Source organism: Podarcis muralis, chromosome 10 (genome assembly GCF_964188315.1).
Source record: "Podarcis muralis chromosome 10, rPodMur119.hap1.1, whole genome shotgun sequence".
Lineage (NCBI taxonomy): Eukaryota > Metazoa > Chordata > Lepidosauria > Squamata > Lacertidae > Podarcis > Podarcis muralis.
Window position 1 is genome coordinate 67,763,275 of NC_135664.1, and position 14,859 is coordinate 67,778,133.

A 14,859-nucleotide genomic window follows, 5' to 3' on the forward strand; every position below is an offset into this window, starting at 1 on the left:
AGCCACGTACATTGGACAAACAAACAGACGAATAAATGCACGTATCGCAGAACACAAGAATGCCGTCAAAAAAGAAGAAAAAACTTCCTCTCTCTTCCAACACATGAAAGAAACAGGACACGAAATTAATTTTGCAGATTCCAAATTGCTCTCTAACATGGAACATCACCACAAGAGAATAATCATGGAAGCCATCGAGATAGAGAAACACCCTCACAACATGAACAAGCGTGACGACACATCCCGCTTGCCAGACATCTGGAAATTAGCCCTCCCCACAAAAACTGACACCAGATCCAGAGGCACACAGAACGCCATCACCAATCAACCACACCAGACCCAAACCCAGACCCTCTCCACAGATAAATTACAGACACCATCCAGTAGCCAAACCATGGTGGCACCTCCGGATGCTGCACCCCCCTGCAATCCCTACACAGATCTGGCTGGCACAGGCCACAAAACCACAGCTCGCCCCTATACACGAAGCCAAGCCAGAGCACAACTAAATGTAGTACACCCATCTTCTCAGAAAAACTCTTCACAAAGTTCAAGAGGTCAAGACACAAAGGCTTTAGCAACTAATCCACACCTAATGACCCACCTAAGTGGTACTCAGGATATCACTCAAGAAATCACTCAAGATATCCCTCAAGCAATTAAGGAACAAAAGAAGAAAAGGCACACTAGCCTGGGAACTTCCTCTCTGCCCAGAACCTCCTCAACAGTATTTATAGGAACTCAAACACTGAGATCCTGCTCTGTTCCAGTAACAAGAAGCCGAAAGCACCAGCCTGAAGATGACGAGTGAGACCTCGTCGAAACGTCGCCTAGACACCCCAACTTTTACACGGGAAGATACCCGAGGACACCAAAACCTGCATATATATATATATATATATATATATATATATATATATATATATATATAATTTTTATTGATTTTAACCTATAAATTATAAAATGTACCACAAAACTTATCACTTATACAATCTTTTTAGACTTCCATCAGCACCTCTGATGATCCACCGTTTTAACCACTTCTTATGCAATTCTTAACTTTATATTGCCTTTACATCTCTTAACAAATCATCCTCCCCCTTATCCATTTTTGCAATACTTCCAATAATATTCCTCACAAAACTTGCAAAACTTGCAAACCTACAAACGTCGTCTGTTCTTCACAAATACTTTTCAGATAGTTCGTAAATGTACTCCAGTCTTCCGTGAATTTCTGGTCCCGCTGGCTTTGAATCCTTCCTGTTAGTTTATCTAGTTCTGCATAGTCAATTAACTTCATCCTCCATTCTTCAATCGTCGGTAATTCTTCTTGCTTCCATTTTTGGGCCAATAATATTCTTGCTGCCGTTATTGCATATAAAAAGAGCTTACATTCATTTCTATTTATATCACGCCCAACAATGCCTAGTAAAAATGCTTCTGGTTTCTTTATAAATGTATAACAGGTTGAGCGTTTTCAGGTTGCTTCCCGCGGCGACTCGGAAGTACCGGAACGGGTTACTTCCGGGTTTCGCCGCATGTGCTGACGCAGAAAATGACGTCATGCGCAGAAGCGGCGAATCGCGACCCGCGCAGATGCGGGTTGCGTTCTGCTCATGTTGCGAACAGGCCTCCGGAACGGATCCTGTTCGCAACCAGAGGTACCACTGTATAACCTTTGACAACAACAGTCATAGAAACTTTGCATTGTAGGCGGTTCCAAACTTCAGAGGGGGGCTGGGGCTTGCACCTATAGCTGGAAGCAGGAGGGACCCCCAAGCTGGTTAGCCTGGCGATTGGGACCCCTGCATGGGATGATGGCTGTCTGGGAGTGTTGGGAGAGGGCAGGAGACAAGTTTGTCATGCACCCATGGCCATCATACCACAGCTGCGATGTCAAGGGACGACTCCTGTGAACGATAGACTTCTGTGCAAGCAGCCTCTGGGAATTCTGTGTCTCCATGTTTATTTGTCGACAGAAATCAAGAGGGGCTGCCCCACTGAATTTCTTCAGGGGAGGAGAAATTCTCCCATCAGTTTTTTGTGGGCGGGGATCGCCATTAGTGGCGGCAATTTCCATAGCTTATTTCTCTGCCCCCCACATGAAGCATTTTTTTGCGGAGGGAGATGTTGTTTCAATTTTAGAGAAATGGTACAAAGTTAGGAACAAAACTCACCTGTCAGGTGGCCATAAGGGACCTGGGAACCCCAAATGTTTGGCCAAGGCCGGCCAAAATTTGTGGGCCATGAATCACGTGGCTAGGACTGGACACTTGATCGGATGGGATTGGACTAGATCACTTCTAACTCTGCAATTCTATGATTCTAAGAATCTGCAAAGTCAGAACGTGTTTCTAAGTGGGAAAGTCCTCACCATCTTCTGCCACAAATTACCCAGAAGCCTTCAGGGTATCTCGTCACTAAAGCCAATGTTAGTGGTACTCTTGAGTAGATTCATTGAGGTTAATGGTCATGATGACTTAAGTTAGGACCATTCATTATGGTGGTTTGCTCCAAGTATATCTGGAGATAATCTTTTGCTCCGAGGGCCAGGTGATGTGAAAGAGAGCAGGGGGAGGGAAATGTAGATTGATTACTGAAAGGTCTTCTTCCTCTCCACAGGAAGGCTGTGCTTCGTGATGATGAATTAGGGCTCAGAGAATCCTTCCTCTGAGCAATGGAGACAAGAGGGTCTGTGATCTTCAGCATGACTGAGACTCGGCGCCTCTCCTTGGACGAAAATACAGACCTAGCCAACGGGGATGCTGAACAGTTTGATTCAGGTGGGCTTTTTATTTTTGGCTAAGCTTTATGAAGGGACGCGGGTGGCACTGTGGGTTAAACCACCATTAGGTCCAGTCGTGACCGACTCTGGGGTTGCGGCGCTCATCTCGCTTTATTGGCTGAGGGAGCCGGCATACAGCTTCTGGGTCATGTGGCCAGCATGACTAAGCCGCTTCTGGCGAACCAGAGCAGTGCACGGAAACGCCATTTTCCTTCCCGCCGGAGCGGTACCTATTTATCTACTTGCACTTTGACGTGCTTTCGAACTGCTAGGTTGGCAGGAGCAGGGACCGAGCAATGGAAGCTGACCCCGTCGCGGGGATTCGAACCGCTGACCTTCCGATCGGCAAGCCCTAGGCTCTGTGGTTTAGACCACAGCGCCACCCGCGTCCCTGGTCACCACCTAGATGGCTTTAAAAGAGGGTTAGATAAATTCATGGAGGAGAGGACCATCTCAGGCTGCTTGTGTGCTCTGCCTCCACACTTCTGAATACCAGTCACTGGAAGCCGTAGGAGGGGAGGGGGGGGGCGTCTTGTGTTCGAATCCTGCTTGCGGGTTTCCCACAGGCATCTGGTTGGCCCCTGTGAGAACATGGTCCTGGACTAGATGGGCCATTGGCCTGATTCAGCAGACTCTTCTTATGCTCTTATGCTGATTTAAATTGTAGATTTATTTTATTTTTAAAATTGAATCTATACATGTACAGTCATACCTCGGGTTGAAGTAGCTTCAAGTTAAATATTTTCGGGTTGCGCTTTGTGGCGACCCGGAAGTAATGGAGTGCGTTACTTCCAGGTTTTGCCGCTCGCACATGCGCAGACGCTCAAAATGATGTCACGCGCATGCGCAGAAGTGGCGAAATGCGACCAACGCACATGTTATGTTTACTTCTGGATGCGAATGGGGCTCCGGAATGGATCCCGTTTGTATCCAGAGGTACCACTGTACATTATTAGCACACACAAAATTTATGCAGATCTTTCGTGCCTTTCTCCTTTCTTTCCTGTGGCGATACATTCCCTCTTTTTTTGATGATGTAGAAAAGGCTACACTAACAGAAGCCCACCTTTTCGTGGAGCAGACAGAGTTGACTAAGTTCCGGAGCTGATAAACATCTGAAGTTGTGCCACTAAACGTATTAGAGAAGCAAGGAAAGTGATTGAAAGGCAACTAAGCAAAGCTATTCAAATCTGCTTCTAATGTGCCTATTCGCTCATTCTTCATTTTTTCACATAACCTGTACAACACGAGACCTCCTTGCTGCCTTGAACACATAACATGTGTGTTTTTGTTTTTTATTAAGCAGATGAAAGTTCAAATTCCGAAGACGTTGATTTCAACTGGGATGAATACTTGGAAGAGACAGGATCTTGCGCTGCCCCTCACACTTCGTTTAAGCACGTAAGTATTTTTTGCCTGGAGTTTCCGGTCCTCCTTACCATTGATGAAATCTTGCAAACAGTGTTAGAAACTCAGCTATCTCAGCCAGGGGCCAAATGGCTCCTTACACCAAGTAAACCTGGTTTACTGTCTAGGTGCCATTTTGGGGCCAGACAGCTGGAAAGTTCTATTTGTCAGAACAACTTTTTGGTTTCCGAAATTTGTTCCGATTGTGCAGATAAAATATAACAGACAGAATTCTACAGGATGTGTTGTTAGTGTGTGAAAACAGGCAAGGCCCAAGGGTCCCCATATGGGGGGAGCGTCAGGTGCCATCCTGGCACCCAGGCATCTTCACTTGGTCACAAGTGGCCAACAGCCAGGGGCAAAATGTGCCTGGCGAATTCTGAATGCAGAGCTGTATCCCTTCTGCAAGAGGAAGATTCTAGTCCTCATGGTTTCCCACAAAAGTCTGGCTTAAATAGGAACAGACTCAGGCCATTGGGGCATCTAGTTCAGTACTGTCCACACCAGGGACAGTGCTCCCATCATCCCTGGCGACGGGGCATGTGGCACTGGCTGACAGTCGCTCCCTGCGGGGTTTGGGCCAGGACATAATGTAATTAACAACCAACAGCAGAGAAGTTTCGGAAGCGTGCTGTGCTGGTTTGTGTGAACAAGGAGGGGGTGTGTGGCAAGATTTTGGCAACGCTGCTGGAGCTGGAATATTTAATTGATTAAAGGAAGGCACCCCCTGTAGCCTCTTGGAAGAAGGAGGGGGATCCTAGATTGACAGGCAAAACACACAAAGTTTATGGGCTGTATCCAACTTTAGCCACACAAATATTTACGCAAATATATGCAGGTTTCACTGCTCATCATGTCGATGGTCATTCGAGGGCCATGGAGCCCAGTTCTAGGCAGGTTTACTCAGAAGTACAAAAGTGTTTCTCTCGCAGCAACAGACCCATAGAATTGTGGAGTTGGAAGAGACATGACAGGGTTAGAAACTTGGGTATATAAGCTAGGCGACAAATGGCAACTTGAATCCAGGTTGCAGTTGCTGCAATGGAATATCTATTCACCAGGGGGTTGGACTAAATGACCCTCAGGGTCGCTTCCAATGCTACAATTCTATGAGCTCAACTACATTGCTTGATTGTAGCTTCCTCTTACAAAATTCACTTGTCCCAGTGTGCTAGAAGGAGGAATGCACACGGTGGAAATGGAAATTACTGTGGAGTAAGTCTCTACATGGAGTAATTCTCTACATGGGCACAACTGGAGCCACACCAGTAGCAAAACACGCCTGGCTAATTTTGAGCACTGCCTAGTAAACCAGTCGCCAGAACAGAATGTCTGGTTGCCATTTGAGGGCAAGGCAGCTTTAAAGTCTTAGTTTTCAAATGACTGGGATTGATTCTCAGTTAAATATCTGGCAAGTTCAGATGACAACCTTGAGCTCAGTTGAGAACTTTGAGAACCTAAAGAAGAAAAGTCACTTGATCCAGAACAGTCCACATATCTATTGACCTATTTCACCCTCTTTTTCTTAATGGTGACTGCTCCTGCTCCAGAAATTCTGATTGTGCAGATAAAATATGACAGATAGATTTCTACAGGATGAGATATTAGTGTGTGTAAACAGTTCAGATCCAATGATCCCCAGATGGTGGAGATGTCAGGCACAATCCTGGTACTCAGGCATCTTCACTTGGTCACGAGTGGTCGAAAACCAGGTGCAAAATGCGCCTGGCACTTGGCTAATTTCGAACACTGCTTGAAAACATGGTGCCTAGTTAGACACTGGAATCCGCTCCCATGAGAGGTAGCGATGCCCACCAATGCGAATGGCTTTTCAGTGTGTTAGACAAATTCACGGAGGATAAGGCTATGTTCTAGCACCGCTGCCAGAGGCAGTATTTTTCTGAATATCGGTTGCTCAGAGTGCACCTGAGAGTGCTGTTGCTCTCAGGTCTTGCTTGTGGGAAGCCCACAGGCCTATGGTTAACCACTGTGAGAAGGGACACAGGTAGCGCTGTGGTCTAAACCACTGAGCCTCTTGGGCTTGCTGATTGGAAGGTTGGCGGTTCGAATCCCCACAACAGGGTGAGCTCCCATTGCTCTGTCCCAGCTCCTGCCATCCTAGCAGTTCAAAAACACGCCAGTGCAAGTGGATAAATAGATGTACCACTGCAGCGGGAAGGAAAACAGCGTCAGACAGTACTAGGTCTAGAAACATTTAGACCTGCACATTTGTAAAGGCTGTTATAATAATAATAATAATAATAATAATAATAATAATAATAATAATAATAAATTTTATTTATACCCTGCCCTCCCTGGCCAGAGCTGGGCTCAGGGCGGCTAACACCAGTAAAATTACAATAGAAACATAATAGGGGAAAACAAAACAAAACAAAAACCCAATTTAAAATACAGGTTAAAATACAATTTAAAAAGCAGCCTCATTTTAAAAGTAGCCCATACAGTGGTACCTCGGGTTAAGTACTTAATTCGTCCTGGAGGTCCATTCTTAACCTGAAACTGTTCTTAACCTGAAGCACCACTTTAGCTAATGGGGCCTCCCGCTGCTGCCATGCCGCCGGAGCACGATTTCTGTTCTCATCCTGATGCAAAGTTCTTAACCCGAGGTAATATTTCTGGGTTAGCGGAGTCTGTAACCTGAAGCGTCTGTAACCTGAGGTACCACTGTAAATCAAAACCGTAAGGGGAGGGAAGACATAAGGCTCGGACTGAGTTTGAACCAAAAGCCAGGCGGAACAGCTCTGTCTTGCAGGCCCTGCGGAAAGATGTCAAGTCCCGCAGGGCCCTAGTCTCTTGGGACAGAGCGTTCCACCAAGTTGGGGCCAGTACTGAAAAGGCCCTGGCCCTAGTTGAGACCAATCTAACCACCTTGTGACTTGGGACCTCCAAGGTGTTGTCATTTGTGGACCTTAAGGTCCTCCGTGGTGCATACCAGGCGGTCCCGTAGGTATGTGGGTCCTAGGCCGCATAGGGCTTTAAAGGTCAAAACCAGCACCTTAAACCTGACCCTGTACTGCACCGGGAGCCAGTGCAGTTGGTAAAGCACTGGATGAATGTGATCCCGCGGCGATGACCCCATAAGGAGCCTCGCCGTGGCATTCTGCACCCGCTGGAGTTCTAGAGGAATCGTATCTTGCTTCCTTCTTGTTCCTTAAGCCAAAGCAACCCTGTTTCTTTCTCCTTTTTGGGAAGGTGGAAGTCAGCCTGCAGAGCAGTTTCCAACCCGGCATGAAGCTAGAGGTGGCCAACAAACACAACCCAGAGACCTACTGGGTGGCAACCATCATCACCACATGCGGGCAGCTCCTGCTGCTGCGTTACTGCGGCTACGAAGACGACCGCAGAGCTGATTTCTGGTGCGACGTCATGACAGCCGATCTCCACCCTGTGGGCTGGTGCACCCAGAACAACAAAGTTCTGATGCCTCCCAATGGTAAGTAAGTCTGGCATCTTGATACGGCGACGTTGGCCAAGATCTTCTGCTTAGTATTCTAGGGATGATGATGATGATGATGATTTATTTGTACCCCGCCCATCTGGCTGGGTTTCCCCAGCCACTCTGGGCGGCTTCCACAGAGACTAAAAATACACTAAAATGTCACGTATTAAAAACTTCCCTGAACAGGGCTGCCTTAAAGATATCTTCTGAATGTCAGGTAGTTATTTATCGCTTTGACATCTGATAGGAGGGCGTTCCACAGGATGGGTGCCACTACCGAGAAGGCCCTCTTCCTGGTTCCCTGTAGCTTTGCTTTTCGCAGTAGAGGACCCTCGGAGCTGGACCTCAGTGTCCGGGCAGAATGATGGGGGTAGAGACACTCCTTCAGATATACTGGGCCGAGGCCATTTAGGGCTTTAAAGGTTTGCACCAACACTTTGAATTGTGCTCAGAAACGTACTGGGAGCCAGTTGTAGGTCTTTCAAGACCGGTGTTATGTGGTCTTGGCGTCCAGTCCCAGTCCCCAGTCTAGCTGCCGCATTCTGGATTAGTTGTAGTTTCCGGGTCACCTTCAAAGGTAGCCCCACGTAGAGCGCATTGCAGTAATCCAAGTGGGAGATAACTAGAGCATGCACCACTCTGGTGAGACATTCTGTGGGCAGGTAGGGTCTCAGCCTGCGTACCAGGTGGAGTTGTGCCTCTGTTCTACCTGCAAATTTTGATCACTGGCAGGCTACGTCGGGCTGAAACGATCTGCCACCGCAAAAATAACTTCAGTGTAGAAGGGCCATAGCTCAGGATTTCTGTAGGGGTGGAGGAGAAATTTGATTCATTCATTCATTTATTGAATTTATATACCGCCCTATACCCAGAGGAACATGGGTGGCGCTGTGGGTTAAACCACAGAGCCTAGGGCTTGCCGATCAGAAGGTCAGCGGTTCGAATCCCCGTGACGGGGTCAGCTCCCGTTGCTTGGTCCCTGCTCCTGCCAACCTAGCAGTTTGAAAGCACCTCAAAGTGCAAGTAGATAAATAGGTACCGCTCCGGCGGGAAGGTAAATGGCGTTTCCGTGCGCTGCTCTGGTTCTCCAGAAGCGGGTTAGTCATCCTGGTCACATGACCCGGAAGCTGTACGCCGACTCCCTTGGCCATGAAGCGAGATGAGCGCCGCAACCCCAGAGTCGGCCACGACTGGACCTAACGGTCAGGGGTCCCTTTACCTTTTATACCCAGAGGTCTCAGGGCGATTCACAAAAAAGATCACAATATATAAAATCAAAATAAAAACAATAACCCAATAACATCCCCCTCCTCAAAAGAGCCACATTTTAAAGGGTATAGGGTGTTGATCAGGTCAGCCAAATGCCTGGTTAAAAAGGAACGTTTTTGCCTGGCGCCTAAAGGTGTATAATGAAGGCGCCAGGCGAACTTCCCTGGGGAGAGCATTCCTACAGACGGGGAGCCACTGCAGAGAAGGCCCCGTTCTCGTGTTGCCGCCCTCCGGACCTTTCAAGGAGGAGGCATACAAAGGAGGGCCTCAGATGATGATCTCAGGCTCTGGGTAGGTTCATATGGAAAGAGGCGGTCCTTGAGGTATTGCGGTCCTGAGCCGTTTAAGGCTTTACAGGTCAAAACCAGCACTTTGACTTGGACCGGAAACTAATCGGTAGCCAGTGCAGTCGGCGGCTCTATCAATTTTGCACTTTCAGAAACTATATGTCAACCCAAACGCAGTTGTCCTTCAAAATTAAGCTTAGCCGAATTCTGTGATCCGTTTCTCCAGCCAAATAATGTTTACCCCTTCCAAAATAAAAAAATTGCAATGTTTTAAAAACTGCTTTATTATGGTTGTGTTTGCCTCCCTGCCCTCCTTTGGGAGGAAAGACGGGATGGAAATTGAATGAATAAATAAAGATAAATAGCTGTGCATGTAGCAGTCTTTTGCCAGCACCTGTGCATGAGCTCTCAGGTCAACATCTGTCCTCCTTTCCTGACCCTTATCTCATGCGAGCACATACGGACATACTGAAAAAAAGAAAACGGATCTGAAAATTGAGCTAGCCGTGAATCCAGGAAATTCACATGGAGACAGTATGTGTGTGCGTGTGCATTAGCCGCCGCCCCCTTCCCCAACTCTGCTTTTACAGTGTGGTTTGTAATTCATTTTTGGCAAGGAGGGGAGAAGGGATTCACAGAGGCAAGTGAATCATGATCCGCTTGGGTCAAAAGGGAAGAGTTTTTATTGAGTGCTGTAATGACTGGTTTGCAGCTGGAGGCTTCACGGAGATGCTGAATTGTGCCTAGTTTATGTTGATGTGATGCGTTGCCCGACACCATATGACGCATTTGCTAAATAACCTCGGAGTACCATCTATCTGCAGCCTAGATCTTTTGGACTCCCATCAGGTGTTCTGGCTGGGGTTGATGGGAGTTGGAGTCCAAAACCCAGGTGCTGCAGAGGAGGCAGAAAGGTCCCAGGTTCAAATCCTGGCATTTTCAGATAGGGCCGGAAATGCGCCCTCCTACCACCCCCCCCCCCGGAGAATCTCTGGCAGCCACTGTGGACCACTCTACAGTGGTACCTCTGGTTACAGACGCTCCAGGTTTCATATGCTTCAGGTTACAGACTCCGCTAACCCAGAAATAGTACCTCGGGTTAAGAACTTTGCTTCAGGATAAGAACAGAAATCGTGCTCCGGCGGCGCGGCGGCAGCAGGAGGCCCCATTAGCTAAAGTGGTGCTTCAGGTTAATAACAGTTTCAGGTTAAGAACGGACCTCCAGAATGAATTAAGTACTTAAGGCGAGGTACCACTGTATTCTGTCTTGGTCAGGCCCCACCTGGAATACTCTGTCCAGTTCTGAGCGTCACAATTTAAGAAGGCTGTTAACCTGCAAAATAAGCAGGTTTTTCCTCTGTACAGTGGTACAGTACATTTGCTTGCTATAGCTTATGAGCTTCTTGATAAACGACCAGAGGAACGTAGGAAACTTCCTTCTACCAGTTAAGACCATTGGTCTATCTACCTCAGTACTGGCAATTCTGACTGGCAGCGACTCTCCAAGGTTTCAGACGGGGAGTTTTTCCCAGTCCTGCCTGGAGATGGCGAGGATTGAATTGGGGACGTTCTGCATGCAAGGCAGATGCTCTGTCGCTGAGCTCTAGCCCCCCAGCCCTGCTTCATCGAAAGAAATTTGACTACCCTTTGCAACAACTTCCAAATAATTTGCGAGCGAAGCAGGCAAGAAGTGGTGTGAAATGCCCGGACTTCATCCAAACAGCAGGCGCCAAATGAACGGCATGTAATGACTTCTAAGTAATATTGTGGCTGCAGCCAAATACTGAGTGGAAATTTATGGAAGATTTAATGAATGAATATTTTGCGCCCGTTCAGTTCTTCTCGGGTAGTAAATGATTTAGCAGGATACAAAGGAGCCACCTTCAGGGTTTGTTTAGGCTTTTAAATTGAACTAATTTAATCAACTTCTTCAGTCAGGCTTGATATTGGATTCTTTCTGCATGCTGTACTGTATTTAAAACTTGTTGGGGACTCTCCGCCCCCTTCTCCTCTTTCAGATTAAATAATAATAATAATATGGATTTATTTTCATTTATTTTTTTTGGTTGGAAAGCTTGGAAAAAAATTGTTTCTCTAATTGTTTTTCCATAAGCTCAGTTGCTGATTTTGGAGATCAGTTGCTGGTTTTCTAAAAAATTGGGGGGGGGGGATGAGCTGAATCTGCTGAGGATACTTATTAGATCATGTTGACTGAAAGACAACAACAGCTTTTTTACATTTGGGGGGGGGGGGAGCGCTATATAAATCAAAATAATGATGGGGGGGGGAATAAAAAGTTATTGGTGCCCAAGAGATATTGGGGTTTGTGCTGAGCTAGCTTCCTGGAGGGAATATTCCAAAAAGCGGTGTCACCACTGAAAAGTCCCTGCCCCGTCATTGCAGAGCTGAGATGAAGAATCTGTACTCTCTGGGTGGGAGCCTAGTGGTGACTGGTGCCCTTTTAAGGTAGGATAGAAAGGGCTCCATGATCACGGCAGATGGTGACAGCAGTCATGAAATTAAAAGACGCCTGCTTCTTGGGAGAAAAGCAATGACAAACCTAGACAGCATCTTAAAAAGCAGAGACATTACCTTGCCAACAAAGGTCCGTATAGTTAAAGCTATGGTTTTCCCAGTAGTGATGTATGGAAGTGAGAGCTGGACCATAAAGAAGGCTGATCGCTGAACAATGGATGCTTTTGAATTATGGTGCTGGAGGAGACTCTTGAGAGTCCCATGGACTGCAAGAAGATCAAGCCTATCCATTCTGAAGGAAATCAGCCCTGAGTGCTCACTGGAAGGACAGATCGTGAAGCTGAGGCTCCAAGACTTTGGCCACCTCCTGAGAAGAGAAGACTCCCTGGAAAAGACCCTGATGTTGGGAAAGATGGAGGGCACAAGGAGAAGGGGACGACAGAGGACAAGATGGTTGGACAGTGTTCTCGAAGCTACCAGCATGAGTTTGACCAAACTGCGGGAGGCAGTGGAAGACAGGAGTGCCTGGTGTGCTCTGGTCCATGGGGTCATGAAGAGTCGGACACGACTAAACAACAACAACATAAGTTTGTTTAGTGTTCTGGTTTGTTTTTGTAAGTATTGCATTTATCAAAAAAGTTAAAAAAGAGTCGGACACGACTAAACGACTAAACAACAATGCCGTCCTAACCATGCTGCAAACTTCTCCCACCAATTTTGGTTTAGGATCTGTTCCCTCCATTGGCTACTGATGTGATGCTTCCTGTGGGTAAGCAACAACCCTTTCCCCACCGCAAGTGTGGTAGACTATATTGAGCTACAGGGGCCATTGGTCTGACTCTGTATTTGACAGCTTCCTGCGCAGGCCTGAAGTTGCTTAATGAACACGGTTGGCAGTCCCTTGGAGCACTGCGTACGCCAATCTCCTCCCCGTGAAAAACCTCCTTTATTTTTTGAAACGGCATCCTCGTGGCAGGCTACAGATGGACAGTGCCTGTTGTAAAAAATAAGGAGGCTCAGATTTATGGGACGCTCGGAATGAATAACCGCCGCTCTGGGAGGCAGTGAAACCGTTTTAATGAAATGACCCTGCGCTATATGAAAATATCCACTCACCAACACCGCCTTTATGACAGCTGGGAAGTTGATTTTGGGAGGAAACAAAGGGAGATGAAGAGGATTTATTGTGCTATCGCCCTGCGTGGTGCAACATACATATCAATTATATGAAGGGAGATGGGGGATTATTTAATAGACGTAAATAAATGCATGAGGAGAGGGAATAAAGGTCTCTGCCTCAAACTGCTTACAATCTTAAGCTTGAAAGAAGTATAGAGGACATGGCAACAGGGAGTTGAAGACTGATGGACCCACATCAGATATCTATTGAGGGGGTTGTTGTTGTTTAGTCGTTTAGTCGTGTCCGACTCTTTGTGACCCCATGGACCAGAGCACGCCAGGCACCTCTGTCCTCCACTACTTCCCGCAGTTTGGTCAGACTCATGCTGGTAACCTCGAAAACACTATCCAACCATCTCGTCCTCTGTCGCCCCCTTCTCCTTGTGCCCTCCATCTTTCCCAGCATCAGTGTCTTCTCCAGGGAGTCTTCTCTTCTCATGAGGTGGCCAAAGTACTGGAGCCTCAGCTTCAGGATCTGTCCTTCCAGTGAGCACTCAGGGCTGATTTCCTTAAGAATGGATGCGTTTGATCTTCTTGCAGTCCATGGGACTCTCAAGAGTCTTCTCCAGCACCATAATTCAAAAGCATCAATTCTTCGGCGATCAGCCTTCTTGATGGTCCAGCTCTCACTTCCATACATCACAACTGGGAAAACCTAGCTTTTACTATATGGACCTTCGTTGGCAAGGTGACGTCTCTACTTCTCAAGATGCTGTCTAGGGAGGGGGTATCTCCCCCCAAATACCTTAACTTGTAACTATTTAGGGCCTGGAAGCACCAATAAATCTTTGGCTGTGTGCTCTCCCAAGTCCACATTCCCAACATAATTGCATTTCTTCTACGCTGGCTTGGTTCTAAACCACTGAGCCTCTTGGGCTTGCCAATCGGAAGGTCGGCGGTTCGAATCCCCACGACAGGGTGAACTCCCGCTGCTGTGTCCCAGCTCCTGCCAACCTAGCAGTTCGAAAGCACGTCAAAGTGCAAGTAGATAAATAGGTACCGCTCTGGTGGGAAGGTAAACAGCATTTCCGTGCACTGCTCTGGTTTCAGTGTTCCATTGCGCCAGAAGCGGCTTAGTCCTGCCGTCCACATGACCCGGAAAGCTGTCTGTGGACAAACGCTGGCTCCCTCGGCCTGAAACCGAGATGAGCGCCGCAACCCCATAATCGCCTTGGACTGGACTTAACTGTCCAGGGGTCCTTTAACCTGTCCACAGAATGGGAGACGGCACGAACCCCAAGGAGCTGGCTTCGGGCACCAGTCTTGTTGGCAGACAAAGTCTGTGGCACAAAGGGATCTGCAAGCGTGACACCTGACTTCACATGCAGACAAAGTTCCAAACTCACTGAGGGTTTGAGACCCATCGGCTCCCCTCAACTGGTTTAGCTGGCCAGTCAACGCCATTCCCGGGGTGCGGCTGCAGTTGCATGCTAACAGCTTCTAGGAGCCACAGGTGGGAGCTGAGTGCAAGGTAGGGACCAAAGGTGGACAAACGACCCCAGAAGGAGCAAGACATGCCCCCCCCCCGAGGTACTACCCTCCCCTCACAACCCATACACCCCAGGGCAGCTGTTGGGAATGATCATTTCATACCCTGCTCTGGTTATCTCTTGCTTGGACTACTGCAATGCGCTCTATGTGGGGCTACCTTTGAAGGTGACCCGGAAACTACAACTAATCCAGAATGTGGCAGCTAGACTGGTGACTGGGAGCAGCCGCCGAGACCACATAACACCGGTCTTGAAAGACCTACACTGGCTCCCAGTGCGTTTCCGAGCACAGTTCAAAATGTTGGTGTTGACCTTTAAAGCCCTAAATGGTCTCGGTCCAGTATACATGAAGGAGCATCTCCACCCCCATCGTTCTGCCCAGACACTGAGGTCCAGTGCTGAGGGCCTTTTGGCGGTTCCCTCGCTGCGAGAAGCGAAGTTACAGGGAACCAGGCAGAGGGCTTTCTCGGTAGTGGCACCCGCCCTGTGGAACTCCCTCCCACCAGA

At 47.7% G+C, this 14,859-nt stretch overlaps 1 protein-coding gene across 4 annotated transcripts in view; it reads left to right on the forward strand.

Annotated features, from left to right (window-relative positions):
• The window catches only part of SFMBT2 (Scm like with four mbt domains 2), a 78,152-nt gene that overhangs the window by 11,842 nt on the left and 51,451 nt on the right, over window positions 1-14,859 (forward strand). For 2 of the 4 annotated variants that reach the window (XM_077935347.1, XM_077935346.1), the window contains exons 2-4: window positions 2,623-2,783; window positions 4,089-4,186; window positions 7,406-7,646. In XM_077935347.1, the coding sequence (XP_077791473.1) occupies window positions 2,678-2,783; window positions 4,089-4,186; window positions 7,406-7,646 (445 nt within the window). In that variant the 5' untranslated portion in view covers window positions 2,623-2,677. Of the gene's footprint in view, window positions 1-1,647; window positions 2,784-4,088; window positions 4,187-7,405; window positions 7,647-14,859 lie in introns of those variants that run through there. The other 2 variants (XM_077935345.1, XM_077935348.1) reach the window with 2 other exon arrangements.